The 19,786-nt window shown below is 38.2% G+C and overlaps 1 protein-coding gene across 1 annotated transcript in view; it reads right to left on the bottom strand.

Annotated features, from left to right (window-relative positions):
• Positions 1–19,786, bottom strand: part of LOC108986177 — a 99,636-nt gene that overhangs the window by 58,933 nt on the left and 20,917 nt on the right. Inside the window, exons 9-12 of the mRNA XM_018958698.2 lie at positions 9,733–9,834; positions 9,249–9,449; positions 8,821–8,978; positions 8,446–8,604 (exon numbers count right to left, since the gene is read on the bottom strand). Coding sequence (XP_018814243.2) covers positions 8,446–8,604; positions 8,821–8,978; positions 9,249–9,449; positions 9,733–9,834 — 620 coding nt within the window. The remainder of the gene's footprint in view (positions 1–8,445; positions 8,605–8,820; positions 8,979–9,248; positions 9,450–9,732; positions 9,835–19,786) is intronic.

Genomic DNA, 19,786 nt, shown 5'->3' on the forward strand with positions numbered 1-19,786 from the left:
AACTCTAAGAGGGCTTAATTTCTACACGGGCCATGTTATATGCTGGACCCAAATTTTAATGGTCTCCAGAAACTAGTATATTATTTAAGTAGACTGTTTCCTAATGTGCGCTTAATTATATTGTCACATAAACTGTTTTTATGATTTTTAAATTAGACCAAAGTTTTATTTGAATCTATTTGTAACCCCTAAACTAGTTTTTCAGAAAATGCTTAAGGAAGTGAAACTTATAACACTGGGTATTAATTCATGGTGGGCCTATAATATTATTAAACCTAGGTTGCAAAATCATTACATTGTCTAGAAAATTAGTAACGTCGAGTACCTTGTATAGGTAACGTGATACCACTTGGAAATCAGGAAGCAGCGCTAAGAAGTAAATAGTATGATCATATAAATGCATGCGTACTGTGAATATTATTGTTATGTATGAAAATATGATGTGCTTATGATGGGTTATCTACGCTACGCTAAGAGACAAGTCAAGGTTAGATTCCTTTCATGATCTTTGATGAAATATGAAATTATGCTTGAATGAATGAATTTGTTGTTTGATGGATTGAATGTTACTAAAATCATATGGAAGCCATGAGATGTTCATGTAGTAATTCAAGTCAAGTATGCCATGTAATAGAATAGTCAGATTATGTAAGCCATGTTCATGTAATACTTAGATTATGTATGCCATGTTCATGTAGTACTTAGATCATGTATGCCATGGAATGTCATAAAATGTTCAGATCATGTTATGTCATATCATGTTATGCTATGTCATGTACAAGACAATGCTATGTTAAGCTATGCCATGTACAAGAATATGACATGTTATGTTATGTCATGAACAAGAATATGCCAAGTTAGAAAAGTTCATGAAGCCTAATAAATTATCATGCATTAAGAAAGATAAGAAGTTTTAAGACAATGCCACGGACTCAAACGTGGTTAACCACAAGTTAAGTGAAACACGGACTCGAGCGTGTTTCACTCCATGTTAAGACAAGATAAACAAGTTATTATGCATTCACGATACATGTTTGCCATGATTATGTATGCTTCCGCTCATGTTAATGATGAATATATATGCTATGTGAATCTGTGATAATATATGTATGTATGTAAAGTTTTTCAGAAAATTATGTTACGTTTATGATTGTGAATCTGTGATGCTGTATATATGTTGTGAAGAGTCTTCAGAAATTAAGTCCATGCTAGGCTAAATTATATTTTACGGTATGATGTGCTACTTACTAAATATTCAACTCATTTTTGTTAGTCTTCTTGTTTTCTTCTATGTCTAATTCTCACAGATGGTGATTATGATGACGCAGAGTTGGACGGCCAGGAGTAGATCTAGTACAAAGACTTAGGAAGGAATAAGTGATATTCACAGATTTCTTTTATGTCATTCATAGGATTAGTTATGTTCTTTTACTTTACGTTCAGTTTTCGAAACAATTATGTTCAATTCAGCTTTAATATTTTGATACTTTTCAATAAATGAGGTATTTCAGGATATGAATCTCTTTACCGGGCATTATGTTATGAATGTTATAAATATCTCTATCCTACGGGAAGGGGGTGTTACATTTGGACCTAGTGGGATTCAAAGCTTGGACCTTGGAGGGAGCATACCATCAAAACTAAGGCCTTTACCACTTGAGCCAAACCCTGCAAATTTTATTCATTTTAATCAAGCATTAATTAGTAAATGGCTATGGCTATATGCAACAAATGGCAAGGCATTATGGAGATTGGTTATAAATAACATGTACGGTAGATAGAGAGATGGTTGGTGTTCGAAGGAGGTAATAGGGCCTTTTGATGTAAGGTTGTGGAAACATATCAAGAGGAGGTGGGATTCTTTGTCAAAATTTATTAGAGTTGCGGTCCACGATGGTTTTAAGGCTAGTTTTTGGCATGATGTGAGGTGTGAGGAGCGACCTTTGAACATATCTTACCCAAAATATTTCTCATCATAAGGATGCATGGGTGGAAGAGAACATGCAAACCCACAATGAAAATATTCATTGGGATATCCATTTTACAAGACCTGTGTAAGATTGGGAGGAGGATTTGGTTTCCTCTTTTTTGAGATCTACAATTTCAAAATATGACAAGGAGGTATGGAGAGTATACGCTGGGTCTCATCCAAGAGACTCAATTTTGAAGTCATATTATAAGGTTTTGAATTACCTATGGATTCTCATTTCCTTGGAAGAGCATTTGGAGAGTGAAGACCCCTTTGAGAGGGGCTTTTTCTCTATGGACGGCGGCATTGGGAAAGATTTTGACATTGGAAAACCTAAGGAAGCAAAATGTCAATGTTGTGAATTGACATTGTATTTCTAAGAAGACAAGAAACCATTGATCATCTTCTTATTCATTGTAAAGTAGCGAGGGCCGTATGGTGTTTGCTATTCAAGGGGTTTGGTGTTGATTGGATTATGCCTAGATGGGGGGAGAGAGTTGTTGTTGAACTGGGGAGGACAACAGGGCCATGATATTGTTTTGCTAGTATGGAGGTTGGCTCCTTTATGCTTGATGTTGTGTATTTGGAGAGGAGAGCAGAATGCATGGATATTTGAAGGTAACAAAGTTTCCATAGTAGAGCTGATAAAGATAGTCCTCAACTCCCTTTATACATGGACAACGACTCATTATACTTCATTTTCTTCTAACTTTTCATAATTTTCTAATTGCTTTAATCTTTTTATTCTTGATAGGGGTTTCTTTTTATACTTCATGTGTACGAGTATAGCCCTTTGTGCTCTTTAATAAGACAGACTACAATACTTATTACAAAATTATAGCTGACTAGGATGGTTTGTTGTTGTTGCACTCCATATTCTTATAATGGAAAGTTGGTACATGCATCTGTTTGAAAGTTTCCAAATTTATCCAGTCAACTCTCCCTGGATTATAGGAGAAGTTTCTATAATTACGTAAATATTCTTAGGAGAATTTCTTAGGAGATATTCTAGGAGATTTGTTAGCAATTGTCATTCTTTCCTTCTGTTATTCTTTCCTTTATTATTCTTTCCTTTTAGCTTATCCGTGTAGTCTAAACGACATAAGGATTGTACCTTATTTTTGTTAATAAGAAACATTATTCCAATTCTTCTCCACTTCTAGATGGTATCAGGAGCCTGGTTTTCTTTTCCTTTCGGCAGTCATAGCCTCTAAACCTAGGCCTTATTGCCTTAACCTTGTTCAGCCCCCATTATGTCTGAAATTTCTGAAACTTCCACCATGGCCAGACCTGAACCTGTGGTCAACACCAAAACTGAAACCAAAGTAGCCCATACCAAACCCCATTCAGTCCAAATCACAAATATCCATCTCAATGAAGCCAACTTCTTGAGATGGTCTCAGTCAGTTTGATTGTATATCCGCGGGAGAGGTAAGATTGGGTATCTTACTGGTGAAACCAAGGCCCCTAACAGAGCAAACCCGTCATATGCTGTATGGGATGCTGAAAATTCCATGATCATGGCTTGGCTTGTGAATGCAATGGATGAAGATATTAGTGCTAATTACATGTGCTATCCTACTGCAAACGAACTTTGGGATGGTGTTAGTCAGATGTATTCTGACCTTAAAAATTATTCTCAGATTTATGAATTGCAGCAAAAAATTGGAAAGACCCAACAAGGGGAAAACAATGTGACTAAGTATTTTAATGTCCTTAAGGGACTTTGGCAAGACTTGTATCAATTTAATGATTATGAATGGAAGAGCCTTGACGATTGCAACTACAACAAGAAGATGGTAGAACATGCAAGAATTTTTAAATTATTGGTTGGACTCGGCTTTGGTTGCTGCTAATCCTACTGTTTTGGCTGCTACTAATGCCTCTGTACAGCAGTCATATCCCAATCAAAAATCTCAAGTATGGTGTGACTATTGTAATAAGCCACGCCATACTCGAGAAACCTGCTGGAAACTACATGGAAAACCAGCAAATTGGAAGAGCAGTAAACCTGGACCTGGAAACAACCAAGTGATTCCTAGAGCAAATGAAGCCCAAACCAATGTTCTAAGTTCAGAGCAAATGGATCAACTTCTTCAACTGCTGAAATCCAGTCCGATATCTAGTACTTCTATTGGTTCCTTGGCCCAAACAGGTAAATATGCCGAGTGCCTATTCTAGTTCTTTTGCCTTTGCACCATGGATTATTGATTCAGGTGCATCCGACCATATGACAAATATATCTCAATTGTTTCAATCTTATTATCCTTGTCTAGGTAATAAAAAGATTAGGATTGCAGATGGGAGTTTTTCATCCATTGCAGGAACAGGTTCAATTAGAATTTCAGGGAAAATAGAATTAAAATTTGTTCTTCATGTTCCTAAAACTTAATTGCAATCTTCTGTCTATTAGTAGATTATCCCATCATTCTAACTGTCCTATCATATTCTTTGATTCTCACTGTGAATTTCAGGACCAGAGCTCAGGGGCGATGATTGGCAGTGCTAGGATGATCGATGGCCTTTATTATTTTGATGATACCCTATTCAGCAATAAACAAGCTCAGGACTTGAGTCGTAGTACTAGTTCAATCCCTATGCGTGAACAAATAATGCATTGGCATCTTAGATTAGAGCATCCTAGCTTTTCTTTAAAATATTTGCTGCCTAGTCTGTTTAAAAATTTGGATTGTACTTCTCTTCATTGTGACGTTTGTCATTTATCAAAAATTCATCGAGTTCCTTATAATTCAAAAGGCTACCGTGCATCAAAACCTTTTTATTTGATTCATAGTTATGTTTGGGGTCCCTCTAAGGTTACTACCTTATCTGGAAACAAAATGGTTTGACTTTTATAGATAATCATACTCGGATTTGTTGGGTATATTTGATGCATGGAAAATCTGAAGTTGAAATATTATTCAAGAACTTTTATAGTATGATCGAAAATCAATTTCATACAAAAATAAGCATACTTCGTACGGATAATGGTACAAAATATTTCAACCAAGTTTTGGGAAATTTTTTGAAAGAGAGGGATTCAACATCAATCCAACAAAATCGCATCTCTGAAAGAAAAAATCGTCATTTACTTGAGGTTGCACAGGCTATAATGTTTTCTATGCATATTCCAAAATACTTGTGGGGGGATGCTATTCTAACTGCTTGTTACCTTATTAATAGAATGCCTACCCGTGTGCTACAATATATCACTCCTTTGGCATGCCTAAAAAAATCATTTCCTGATAATAGGATAATTTCTGATTTGCCTCTAAAAGTATTTGGATGCACTGTTTTTGTTCATATTCCAGCTCATCTTAGATCTAAACTTGATCCTAGGGCTGAAAAATGTGTTTCTTGGATATGCTCCCAATAAGAGAGGGTACAAATGTTTGAATCCAAAAACCAAAAAAAATTCACATCAATATGGATGTCATTTTTGTTGAAAATCAGTCTTACTTTAACCAAACTTATCTTCAGGTGGAGAAAGAGAGTAGTGACGATCAATTTTGGCAAACTTCTATACCAATGCCTAATGTTTTCCTTGACATTGACATCCCTCCACGAAACATTCAAGGAACTAAAATTTTAAATAGTGAAAAAAATGGAAATCCCAATCTGCCTGTACAAAGCATAAGGGAATCACAAATAGGGGAAGAATTGCTACAGAATAATCCCTCTTCTGAGCTTCGTGTTTATACTAGAGGCAGATATCGTTCTAATAATAAGGATCATCCAACAATTCCAAAGCAGAATCAATCATCACCTCCAAAAACTGGTCATTTGGAAATCCCAGGTAATCCTTCTCCTACACTTCCAGTTGACCAATCTACAGACCTTGATGTACCTATAGGCATTAGGAAAGGAGTTAAAACTTGTATCACAGACTCTCTCATAATCATAAGGCCTTTACATCCAATATATCTCACCTATTTGTTCCAAGGACCATTCAGGAAGCTATGGATCATCGAGATTGGAAGTTAGCAGTTCTTGAAGAGGAATGCACTACAAAACAGCGGTACTTGGGAAATTATTGATTTACCAAAGGAAAAGAAAACTGTAGGTTGCAAATGGGTGTTTACAGTTAAACTCGTTGCAAAAGGGTTTACACAAATATACGGAATTGACTATCAAGAAACTTTTGCTCCAGTGGCCAAGATAAACTCAATCCGAATGTTACTCTCCTTAGCTACATCCTAACTGGCCCTTACACCAGTTGGATGTAAAGAATGCTTTTTTAAATGGAGATCTAGAGGATGAAGTGTTTATGGAATTACCACTTGGTTTTGAAGGTAATCTTTGTTTTTTTTTTATAAGTAAACAAGTATTTATTAATCCAACAACTGTCAATTACAAAGTCAATATGCCCTATTTATGTAGGTGCATTAGAAACTAAGAAGTCATGAAAGTCCATGCCATTAAAGTCCACAGCAATGGCCCAAGTACAAAGAATCCTAAACAATAAAATTTTTAGCTCCACCATAGATCTCTCTGTCTTCAAACGTCCTCTCATTGCGCTCCTGCCACAAGCACCACATAATACAGATAGAGATTATCTTCCAAACCGCTTGGATCTGTCGCACACCTTGAATAGAGGTCCAGCAAGCCAATATATTCAAGACGGTTTCCGACATAACCCACGCTAGATCCATTCTTTTAAATACCTCATCCCAAAGAGTCCTGGCTACCTCACAATGTAAAAGTAAATGCTGAGATAAGGTTGTGTAAATTGAAAAAATCATTATATGGGCTCAAGCAATCTCTGAGAGCTTGGTTTGAATGCTTTGGGAAGGTTGTAAAGGGTCATAGTTACTACCAAGGTCAAGCTGATCACATCATGTTCTATAAGCACTCAAGTGAAGGGAAGGTTGCTATTCTAATTGTCTATGTTGACAATATTATTTTGATAGGTAATGACAGCAAGGAACTTGATAAATTAAAACAGATGCTTGCGAATGAATTTGAGATTAAAGACTTGGGAGACTTGAAGTATTTTCTCGGTATGGAATTTGCAAGGTCAAGAAAAGGTATTTTTGTTTCACAAAGAAAATATGTGCTTGACTTGCTTGGAGAAATAAGTTTACTAGGGTGTAAAGCAGCTGAGACACCTACAGAACCTAATCTTAAACCACAACCTGCCAAGCCTGAAGAAGTAACCAATAGAGACCAGTACCAAAGATTGGTTGGAAGGCTACTTTATCTATCACATACATGTCCTGACATAGCCTTTGCTATCAGTATGGTAAGCCAATTCATGCACTCACCAGGGCCTGCCACTTTGATGCAGTTTATAGAATCCTGAGATATTTAAAGGAACTCCAGGAAAAGGTCTATTGTTTGAAGACCATAAACATCTACAAGTAGAGGTATACACTGATGCAGATTGGGCTTGAAGTATAACCGATAGAAGATCAACTTCTGGTTATTGTGCCTTTGTTGGTGGAAATTTGGTTACATGGCTCAGACAAAAACAAAATGTGGTAGCTAGGAGTAGTGCAAAGGCATAATTTTGAGCAGTTGCCAATGGAATTTGTGAAGTGTTGTGGATTAAAAAATTATTGGAAGAATTGAAAGTCACTAATCCACTACCTATGAAACTGTATTGAGATAACAAATCTGCCATAGCTATGGCATTGCTCACAATCTAGTGCTTCATGAAAGAACAAAATATGTTGAGGTCGACAAGCATTTTATGAAGGAGAAGTTGGACAGTGGACTGATTTGTTTACCCTATATCTCTACTATTGAACAAGTAGCATATATACTTGCAAAAGGACTATCAAACAAGCAATTTGAAAATTTGATCTGCAAGCTGGCTATGGAAGACATCTTCAAACCAGCTTGCGGGGGAAGTGTTGGAAAGTTTCCAAATTTATCCAGTCAACTCTCCCTGGATTATAGGAGAAATTTCTGTAATTATGAAAATATTCTTAGGAGAATTTCTTCGGAGATTTGTTAGCAATTGTCATTCTTTCCTTTTAGCTCATCCTTGTAGTCTATAAGACATACAGATTGTACCTTATTTTTGTTAATAAGAAATACTATTCCAATTCTTCTCCACTTCTAGAGATTCCAATGATCTTTTTTTTTTTTGGATAAGTCTAGAGCATCCAATGATCTTAAAACCCATGATCTCACCTTCCGTCCCACTTTTTATGGAGGAAGGAAGTACAATTCAAGCTGGGCTCATTGGCTTATTTTTGTTCAACTTGATGACTTTGCATATTACCTTTTCCCAATCACATGAAAAACTACAAAGACCATCGAACCTTAAGCATATGTGCATATGCACATACTTTTAGTTTATTTGTAAAACAGAAGAAAGGTACAAACATAATAGAAATAGAAATGAGGCAATTTAGCCAACTTTGATGCAGCATTGTATCTCGGATAGCAGGTGAAATATGCAAGGCATTCATGGCAGTTACAATCAATAAAATGCAAAACAAAATGCTAGGGGAAACTAATTCACATACCTCCATAAAAGAAGTACTTTGGAATCAAGATCTTTCTCAATTTCTCTAATTTCCTCATTATTACCATTTGACATATGTTGCAGTGAAACAGCATACAACTGAACGTAACGCCGACGAAGATGACAGAGATGCTGAATTCGGTCCCAAGAGAATCGGTAACTGGATTGGGGAAGCAGGTGTAAGTCAGATTCAACTATAGAAATGAATTATTCAGACCAGAAAGCATTTTGAAGCACAAGGTACAGCCCAACTATAGATGTTGAAAACACTCACCATATCTACCCGATCTTCCAAATTATTGAATATTTTCTTTCTATGTATAAGTTTCCTCATTTTGGATAAACGGATATATTTACACTATTACACATAAATTACCACATTTTCTTCTGCTGCAGGCCAGCTTGAGCAGCATACCGCCACCACAAACGAGGAGCCTCTGAAACTGGCACTACAGGTCGTAAGTGAGAAACTTCAACATAGGTCTTGTATCTTGACACGGCCTCCAATAGTTTTATCCAATCATGATACTGTGACTGTGTGAAACACCAAGAAAAAAGTTGATTAAGAAACTCCATTTGCATACTGAAAAAGTAATGCAAAAAAAAACTAAACTTCATCCTTCTCTCAGAAAATTTAAATAGAAAAAAAAAAAAAAGGAACGAGTAGAAAAGATAGAGAGAGGAAGAGGACCATTATGGTCCAGAAGTTTTTTAATCCCACAAATCTAACCTAAGGAACATCTTAGAGCTGAAAATGCAACTAGTAAAAAAACCAACATAACAGTTTAAGGCAATATGTCACACCTCTGTAACTGTTAAAGAGACATCAGTCAGGACAAGAGAAGCCTTCTCGAAGGGAACCTCCAGATCATTTCTTTCTTGCTTCCCAAGGCGATGATATCTCAAGACTCCATTGATAGGTGATACCAAGTAGTTACGATTTATAGCCAACTTAGACACTATTCCATGGTCAGCAGCAGGTTCTTTTATTCCATCTTCAAATATCTGGTATAACACATGGGGACAATGTTCAGGATTTCTTGTCTTTAATTTATCGCTTTTAGAATGTATTTAGGTGTTCTTATGTATACGTCCTATGTACAAGGGCTATGCCTATTTCATTCATATATATATAATATCTATCTTTTACTGATAAAAAAAAAAATATCTGGTATAACATCAACAAAATAGTACCAAGTGTCTGACATTCTTTTACCATGTACCAAAAGCAAATGCAATTAACAACCCAAGTACACACACTAATATTTCCATAGTATTGCGAGCAAACCTCAATCCATTCATTCGGGCTGAGATCCTCCCATCTCTTATCTATTTCCCATGGAAGGCTATTAGAATCATGATACATAGCAAGTCTCTCAAGGTGCAATGACTGTAACAAGAAAATATATGCATTAGCCAAATTACTTTTGTATTCATCGATATATACGCACTACAAAACATTAACCATATATAAAGTTTCCTTGCATAATTTCACGAAATTAGTTCCTTAATTACAGACATAAATGCAAAGCTTAAATCACAATTCATGTGATAAAGGTGCTTCTGGATCCCCAAAGTAGAAGTTCCTAGGGGGAATTCGATCTAAAATATCAACAAAAATACCCATGACATATATCATGTTCTTTTAGAGATATATTATATACATGCATCATGTTACAACAATATCCATGATCCACAATAAAAAACCATCAGTAACTGAAGTCAAAGAATTTTCTCACCTCAGCAAGCGACAATGCCCAATATACTTAACAGACAATAAGATTTAAAGGGAGGGCACCCATACATAACTGAACCCATTAACTCACCCTCTACTTGTCACTTAATTTGAGGTGAAGATGCCTTTTGGTCTCTAAAGGGTTGAATTCATGACCCCACCCTCTACCCGTTACTTTTTTTTACAATTAATAAAGTTTATTGATCTTCAAAATTAGGGATAGCCCAAGTACACAGGTGGTATACAAGAGAGATATACCTAATTACAACCTACGAACAAAAAAAAGATGCATACAAGTCATTAAAATTACCACCATCTAATGCAATAGTCTTAGCTCAAAGTAACAAAGTTTGGAAAAATGAGTCTCTAATCCCCTCCAATGAGGGTTCACTATTTTCAAAAACATCTTCCATTCCATTTTTTGATAAGTAAAACATCTTCCATTCCTATCATTCCATATACACCACATAAGACATAAGGGCACCATCTTCCAAACATCGCTACTTGACGATTTCCCCATGTTCCGCTCCAACAACAAAAGGTCCACCACCTTCTTGGGCATCACCCAAGCAATGTCTAGCCTTAAGAAGATTTCATCCCATAGAACCTTCGCCACATCACAATGGAGAAAAAAATGGTCCGTCGATTCGCCATTCCTTTTGCAGATGAAGCACCAATCCATTATGAAGAAACCACACTCCCTCAACTTGTCTATGGTCAGACTTTTCCTGTGAGAGGCCAGCCAACCGAAGAAAGCAACTTTTAGGGGCGCTTTCACCCTCCAAATTCAGTGCATACAAGGTGCTGTAGAAATCAGAAATGTCTCTCACTTCCCAGTCATGAACTGCTCTGGTAAATGACACATTCCACTGCAGCTGGCCATTTGAAGAGTCCATGTAATCAGCAATAGAGGCTTCCTTATGCAATACAATTCTGAAAAGAGAAGGAAAAGCCTCCTTCAAAGCAGCGTTGCCACACCAAACATCAGCCCAGAATCTGACCCTAGTTCCACGCCCCACCACAAATCTGAAATTACGAATGAAATCCTCCCAGCCCTATCTAATAAATTTCCATACTCCCACACCATGCAATCCTCACCCTTCATTAGAGATCCAGCCTCCCCAAGTAATTCCGAATTTGGCATCAATTACAGTCCTCCATAAAGCCTTGCTTTCTTGATGGTAACGCCACAACCATTTCCCAAGTAAGGCTGTGGAAATCCCGATAAATATGGAGATGGAGTAATTAGTGGTAGATATTGAGATATTGTATTAGTAGAGTAATTAGTGGAGTAATTTATGGTAGATATTGTTTAGGAAGTTTCTATTTAGGAAGTTTCTGTTTTCCTGTCAATTAGTTAGGCAGATTTTCCTGCTCTTATTCTAGGAAATTCTTTCCTTCTTTGATATTTCTCTTGTATCTTAAATAGAGATCACTAGCATGTACAGAAATATATGAAAATATCATTCTGATTTCATGGTATCAGAGCTAGTGTTTTTTTCCTAAACCTAGCTATCAATGACGGAAACTGCCGTCAACAGCAAGGGGTCGATGACCTCCGAAACTCACGATAGTGAATCAAAAGCTATTTCCACCATGGGTTCAACTGGACTTGATAATTCATCCTTTCAACTCATGGTGGAGAAGCTAAATGGGAAGAATTTTCGTGAATGGGCCCAATCGATTAAGCTCGTAATCAACGGCAAAGGCAAACTGGGATACATTACCGGCGAGACAAAAAAGCCAGCCTCAACCAACGCTTCCTCCCTCAAAAAATGAAAGTCAGAAAATTCAATGGTGACTGCTTGGCTTGTAAATTCCATGAAGCCCTCCATTGGCAAGACCTATCTATTCTTGTCATAAGCAAAAGATGTGTGGGAAGCTGTCTGTGAAACATATTCTGATGTTGAAAACTCCTCTCACATATTTGAGATTAAGACTCGGCTATGGCAAATGAAGCAAGGGGAGAGGGAGGTCATGGATTATTACATGGAAATGACAACCCTTTGGCAAGAACTCGATCTGAGTTTCGAAGAAGAATGGGAGTGCACTGGCGATAGTGTGCGATACAAGAAGCGACTCGAAAATGAAAGAGTTTTTGAGTTTCTTGCAGGTCTTAACCGAGACCTGGATGATGTTCGCAGAAGAATTCTTGGTCGACGTCCCCTACCTTCAACACGCGAAGTCTTCTCGGAGGTGAGGTGAGAAGAAAATAGGTGTAAGGTAATGCTGAAGGAGATTGTCTCTACTGAACATACTGGACCTGAAATGTCTGCCTTGGTATCTTGGGGCACTCTTGCTGGATCAGGTTCAAGACAACAGAAGGGACGTCCTTGGTGTAAGCATTGCCGAAAACCTGGACACACAAAAGACAATTGTTGGGAGATACACGGGAAACCATCTGATTGGAAACCAAGGCAGAACAACCGAAACCATGGTTACCAAGTTGTTGTTCATCATCAAATCGAGCAACCTCAAGGAGAAAAGAGCCAAAATCCCACTCCAAGCAGTGCATTTAACGCTGAACAGTTGGAGCAACTTTATAAAATGATTTCTACCCTTCATGCATCAGGTCAGTCCTCCACAAGTCTCTTCTGGTTCTTTAGCACACAGAGGTAATTTTTTGAAAGCCTTAAGTACCACCTCTCGGCACAAAACTCCTTGGATTATTGATTCTGGTGCCTCTGATCATATGATTGATTCTTATCATCTTTTCTCCTCATACTCACCTCGTGCTGGAAATCTGAAAGTTAAAATTGCAGATGGCTCCCTCTCATCTGTTGCAGGCAAAGGGAGTATCCAAATTTCTGACTCTGTAACACTAGAATCTGTTCTTTATGTCCCTAAGTTATCATGCAATTTGTTATCCATTAGCCAGTTGACAAAATATTCCAATTGCTCAGCTAAATTTCTTCCCTCTCATTGTGTCTTTCAAGACCTATCATCAAGGAAGACGATTGGCAGTGCTAAAGAGTGTGAGGGGCTCTACTACTTTGAGGAGGCTAATGTGAGCGAGCAAAGTCAAATTGCTATTTGTGATTCTGCATCTATTCCTAAGCATAGTGAACTTTTGTTATGGCATTCTAGAATAGGTCATCCCAATTTTCAGTATTTGAGACTTTTATTTCCTTCCATTTGTTCGATTAAACGTCTCTTGATTTTCAATGTGAAATTTGTGAACTTGCTAAACATCAGCATACTTCTTTCCCAAAATCCAAATACAAACCATCCAAACCTTTCACTATGATTCACAGTGATTTATGGGGACCTTCTCGTACTCTTAATCGTTCCCACGCAAGATGGTTTGTTACTTTTATTGATGATCATACTCGTATTTGTTGGGTTTACCTATTGAAAGACAAAACTGAAGTTCGTTCTGTGTTTATCAATTTTCATTCCATGATTCAAACACAGTTCCAAACAAAAATTCAAATTCTTCGTACTGATAATGGCACAGAATATTTCAATAGTATCTTGGAAAATTATCTTCAACAGCATGGGATAATTCATCAAAGTTCATGTGTCGACACCCCCAACAAAATGGGGTTGCCGAACAAAAAAATAGACATATTCTTGAAGTTGCTCGTGCATTGATGTTCACTACAAACATGCCAAAAAAATTCTGGGGAGATGTCATCTTAACAACTACATATCTCATTAATAGAATGCCTAGTCGTGTCCTTTATTTTACAACACCTCTAAAAAAATTCCAGGAATTTTTTCCTACCTCTCGACTCAGCTCAAGTCTATCTCTCAAAGTGTTTGGTTGTACAGCCTTTGTCCATGTTCATGATCACCATCGGAATAAACTGGACCCTAGAGCTCTTAAGTGTGTTTTTATTGGCTATTCTCCTACCAAAAAAGGCTACAAATGCTATGATCCAGCCACACAAAAAATGTTTGTTAGCCTTGATGTTACTTTCTTTGAGACCACTCCTTACTTCCAAAAGCCCTCTCTTCAGGAGGAGAATTTGAGTGAAGCTCGGCTTTGGGATTTTCTGGACTTTAATATCCCTATTGTTGAATCTGTCCCGACCATTTTCGTTGAATCTGTCCATATTGTTGAATCTGTCCCAACCTTTTCTAAGCTGCCTATTACAGAAGAAAACTTAAACTCAGGGGGAGATGCAGAAAAACAAAATGACAAGGAGATACTTGTTTATTCAAGGAAGCCAAAATTAAGGTACAAGGAGAATCTCACACCTGAGGCACCAAGAGAGTTGGAACCGATGATAGATCCAAGCAACCATGAGTCTCTTTCCAATCCCAACTAGGTACTAGCTCAAAATTGCCATGAGTCCTCCTCTAATAAATCTGAGCCTACTGATATTGAGTTACCTATTGCTCTCAAGAAACAAACTCGGTCATGTACTCTATCCTATTTCAAAATTCATGTCTTACAATACTTTGTCTACAGGGTGTCGGGCCTTTATTTCTAACCTTGATAGTATAAAAATTTCAAAGAATATTCAGGAAGCCTTGGAGATTCCAAAATGGAGAGAGGCAGTTATGAAAGAAATGCTGGCCTTGGAAAACAATGAAACTTGGGAGGTGATGAATTTGCCAAGAGGGAAGAAACCAGTGGGCTGCAAATGGGTTTTCACTGTGAAATATAAAGCTGATGGGACAGTAGAACGATACAAAGCCCGTCTTGTTGCAAAGGGCTTTACACAAACTATGGCATTGACTACACTGAGACGTTTGCACCTGTGGCAAAGTTAAATACAATTCAGGTACTCGTCTTTGGCAGCCAACTTGGATTGGCCACTTCAACAACTTGACATTAAGAATGCATTTTTGAATGGCGAATTAGAAGAAGTTTTCATGACAGTACCACCAGGTTTTTGTAAGAAGGATGAAGAAAACAGAGTATGTAAACTCAAGAAATCATTGTATGGACTCAAACAGTCTCCAAGAGCATGGTTTGATAGATTTGCAAAGGTGATAAAGGGTCCAAGATATCGGCAAGGACAATCAGACCATACTATGTTTTTCCAGCGGTCCAAAGATGGAAAGAAAACAATTCTAATTGTATATGTTGATGATATAATCCTAACTGAAGATAATCTAGTGGAGATGGAGAGGTTGAAGAAAGTCTTATCCACTGAGTTTGAAGTAAAAGACCTGGGACAAATGAGGTACTTCTTGGGAATGGAAGTTACCAGATCAAAGAAGGGAATTGGTGTTTCTTAGCGCAAGTATGTTCTTGATCTCCTAACCGAAACTGGCATGCTTGGTTGTAAACCAAGTGACACTCCCATCGAAGCAGGAAAAAGATCAGGAGACTTTGGAAGACCTATTGAAAAAGAGAGAGATCAAAGATTAGTTGGCAAACTAATCTATCTATCACATACCAGACCTGACATTGCATTCGTAGTAAGTGTGGTGAGCCAAAACATGCATTCACTAAAGGAAACACACTTGGAAGCTGTGCACAAGATCCTCAGATATCTCAAGGGTTCTCCGAGCAAAGGACTATTCTTCAAAAAATGTGAAAACAAGGAAGTAGAAGTCTTCACAGATGCTGATTGGGTAGGTCCAGCAGAGGATAGAAGGTCCACCACAGGGTACTGCACCTTTGTATGGGGAAATTTGGTAACTTGGAGAAGCAAAAAAACAGAATGTAGTGGCCAGAAGTAGTGCTGAAGCTGAGTTTAGAGCAGTTGCACAAGGGATGTGTGAAGGACTGTGGTTACGGAAACTCTTGGAAGAACTACATATCACAGTGAAATTCCCTATCAAGCTCTACTGTGATAACAAAGCAGCCATAAACATCTCTCTCAATCCAGTTCAGCATGACAGGACCAAGCATGTAGAAATGGATAGACATTTTATCAAGGAAAAGGTTGAAGAAGGAAACATATGTATGACTTATGTTCCTACAAAAGAGCAAACAGCAGACATCTTCACCAAAGGGCTATCTAGACAAAGTTTTGATGATTTCCTTTGCAAGTTGGATATGATCAACATTTATGATCCAACTTGAGGGAGTGTGGAAATCCTGATAAATATGGAGATGGAGTAATTAGTGGTAGATATTGAGATATTGTATTAGTAGAATAATTAGTGGAGTAATTTATGGTAGATATTGTTTAGGAAGTTTCTATTTAGGAAGTTTCTGTTTTCCTATCAATTAGTTAGGCAGATTTTCCTGCTCTTATTCTAGGAAATTCTTTTCTTCTTTGATATTTCTCTTGTATCTTAAATAGAGATCACTAGCATGTACAGAAATATATGGAAATATCATTCTGATTTCAAAGGCCTTATTGAAAATATTCAGCTTTCTAATCCTCAAAGCTCCACAAGGTAGGGGAGTGCAAATCTTGTCCCATCTAATCAAGTGGAACTTTTTCTCATCCCCCAATCCGCCCCACAAGAAAGCACGGAAGATTCTTTACATCCTATTAGCCACACCAGACGGAATCGGGAATAATGAAAGGAAATATATAGGGAGGTTAGATAATGGGCTCTTAATAAGAGTGATTCTTCCCCCTTTAGATGGATACATTCTTTTCCAACCACCCAATCATTTCTCAATTTTTTCGATGACGTCATCCCATATTACTTTGGATTTATGAGGGGGGCCCAACGGAAGACCGAGGTACTTCATAGGCAAAGAAGAAACCTTACAGCCCAAGATTTCAGCCAAGTCTCCAATATGGTTTACCAAGCCAACTGGTACCAATTCAAATTTACACCAATTCACCTTGAGGCCGGAAGTAGCCTCAAAACAAAGCAAGAGAGTGCTCAATGAACGGGTTTGACTAGGATCCGACTCACAAAGAATTAAAGTATCATCAGCAAATAGAAGATGAGATACATTGACTCTCCCATAGGAAGTACCGCCCACTAAAAATCCAGACAAAAAAGACCCATTCACCTTTGCCTTTAGCATTATGCTCAATACATCCATGACTAAGACAGAGAGAAGAGGAGATAAAAGATCTCCTTGTCTCAATCCGCAAGAGCTGTTGCAAGAACCCTCGGGAGTGCCATTAACCAACACCGAGAATCTAGCAAATATGTCTTAATAGATTTTTGTAATTTTAAAAAACAAAAAAGTACAAGTGTTCTTTTTGCTTTTTTGAACCTCAAGCTCATGCAAAAAGTGTGCTTAAAGCACTTCAGCCTTGGCACTTTGCTTTTGGTAAGTGAAGCACTTCTGTCTTGGCGCTTTGTGCTTAAATGTGCTTTAAGCAACTTTTACTGGCACTGGTTCCAATATATTTCCTTGAAAGCACCAATATCAGCCTTCACTACTTAAGTAAATTCCTAACCTTCAATCATTTATCCCGCTCGTTCAACCCTCTCACTTTCCACTATAGGATTATAGGCATCAATTAGAGCAGTTTGATTCCTATCCCTTTTCTTTGCCCCTAATAGACTTTCCCCCTTTTAATAGAAAAGTTAAACGCTTCAACTCATGATGCCTTTAGGAGACAAGATGGGGTCCTTCACAAATCTGGTTGTGCTCTACCAACTTCAATGGCTGTAATTAGAGCCATCAACTCTTCCTCAAACCATTCCAGGACAGCCCCAAATACTAATGGAAGGTATGCACTTTCTGCAATACCCAATAGGAAGAAAATGGGTTTAGAAAGCTTGACGTATGATTTCATATGACTGAAACCTAATTCGTTCCCATAAATTAGAGCCAATTGTGAAGATAGTGGGCTAGAGTTACCACCATCACCACTTGTCTCCAGCTCCAACTCTGCTTGTGAAACCTGTCCTAACACCAACACATTACACTTGGAACTTTGCTCTCCTACCGATATTCCTTGGAACTCTAGTAATGTTAAAGAACCCTCCTAGAGCAAGGGAATATTCTAGATTTCTACTTCAATTACACTATCGGGGCATACTCAATGTGTTTTTCACCACCTTCCTCCATGCCTCTCTCTTGCTGCTCGATATTTGTAGTTCCTCCAAAAACTCCTTATCGGCGACCCTTGAATGGGAATAAGAGAAGCTGGCACCGGAATCCTTTCTCACGGGTACCTCCAATTTGCTATGCAACCTTGTTGGTTCCTCATTCAGACTCATGCTGAGATCAGAGTTTGGAGTAGGCAGTCATTGATGCCTTTTGCCTCTCTTACCAACACTCATCATAAACGAATAATAGTAGCCCACCACTCAGTGCCATCTCAGTTCTCTGTGAAGTAGAAGAGATACCATGACCCAACCCAATTTTAAGGTTGTACAGCAAACCGGAGAACCGACCAGAACCAACTCAGATCGGCTGGCCGAAACCGGTGGAGAACCAGTCGACGTGCGGTACAAAATTGAGAAAACCGATATCGGCCGGTTCGGCGTCAATTCGAACCTGGTTCAAACCGCTGAACCGGCCGACTAAAGAAATTAATTTTTTTTTATATACTCTGTACTTAAAACAACGCCGTTCTACTTAAGTTTAAGTGGAACGGCGTCGTTTACTCCTATAGTTATGTTTCAAACATAACTGAAACGACGCCGTTTGATAATAAATCAAACGGCGTCATTTTATTTATAACGTATTAAAAAACAAATAAGTAGAACGACGCCGTATCGATATCAATCCGTCTTCTTCCTCGCGTCTCAATTCTCATCCTCGCTCTCTCTCTCTTCTCTGCAACTCTCTCTCTCTCTCTAGTCTCTACTCTCTCAGACCAAACTCGGTCTCAGAACCGACTGTGAACCGCCACAGAAATGAAGCATCGGCCAGCGTCGGCGTTTCTCCTCCCCATCGACCGGTTTCGGCCGGTTTTCTCCCCCAAAATTTAAGCGTCGATCGGCGTCGGTTTTGCCCAAAAACCGCGCCGAAGGGGTCTGTTTTCACCCCTACCCAATTTCATATCCTATTGTATATGCATTCTTTTGATTTTGATGCGGGGCCAACATCTTTCTTCATCAATTGTCCCAGGCCTATTTGTGTTACAAACCCATCATCCATTGTTGAGTCTTCTTGTAATGAGACTCAATTGGGCAATTACGTGTCACAAGTTATTCCCGTTTTACATTATGAAGGCCCATCATTGAAACTTTAAATCCCATTTGGACTTGAGAAACGCTTCAGTCGATTCAACTCACGGAAGAGAAGCTCAACAAAATGCGTGGACCACTTGGCGATTCCAAGCCCATATCCAGCTTTAAAAATAAGTCATTGATCTCCAACCTCATCTTCTTCAATTTACCTTTTACATGAAGCAAAATCAGACTCTCTAGATGTGTCGTGCTCATGGTGAGAACATCAACTTTGACAGCAACGAGCTAACCAGCATGACATCTAAATTCCTCTGCTCATGACTCTACACCTCATATACCTTGTACCCCAACCGTTTATGACAGAAATCCTTGCCTCAGGGTTTCCCACCTTGCTGGTGTGCACAGTCTTGAATCTTGGTTGCTGTTAACTCCCTTTCAACACCTTGACATACGACTTCAGAGCTTCCCTCAAAGCCACTGCAAAAGACTTTTGAACTGGTATCAATGCCCCCTTGAGTTGCTTCCACGGTGGTGAAACATTGTCACCACTATAACCATTGCCAAGAAAGGACTTGAAAAGCTCTGTCACCTTATGCAATTCTTCCATTAATACCAACGACCCTTTTCAGTCTCTACCTTCTGG

This window comes from Juglans regia, chromosome 7 (genome assembly GCF_001411555.2).
Source record: "Juglans regia cultivar Chandler chromosome 7, Walnut 2.0, whole genome shotgun sequence".
Taxonomy (NCBI): domain Eukaryota; kingdom Viridiplantae; phylum Streptophyta; class Magnoliopsida; order Fagales; family Juglandaceae; genus Juglans; species Juglans regia.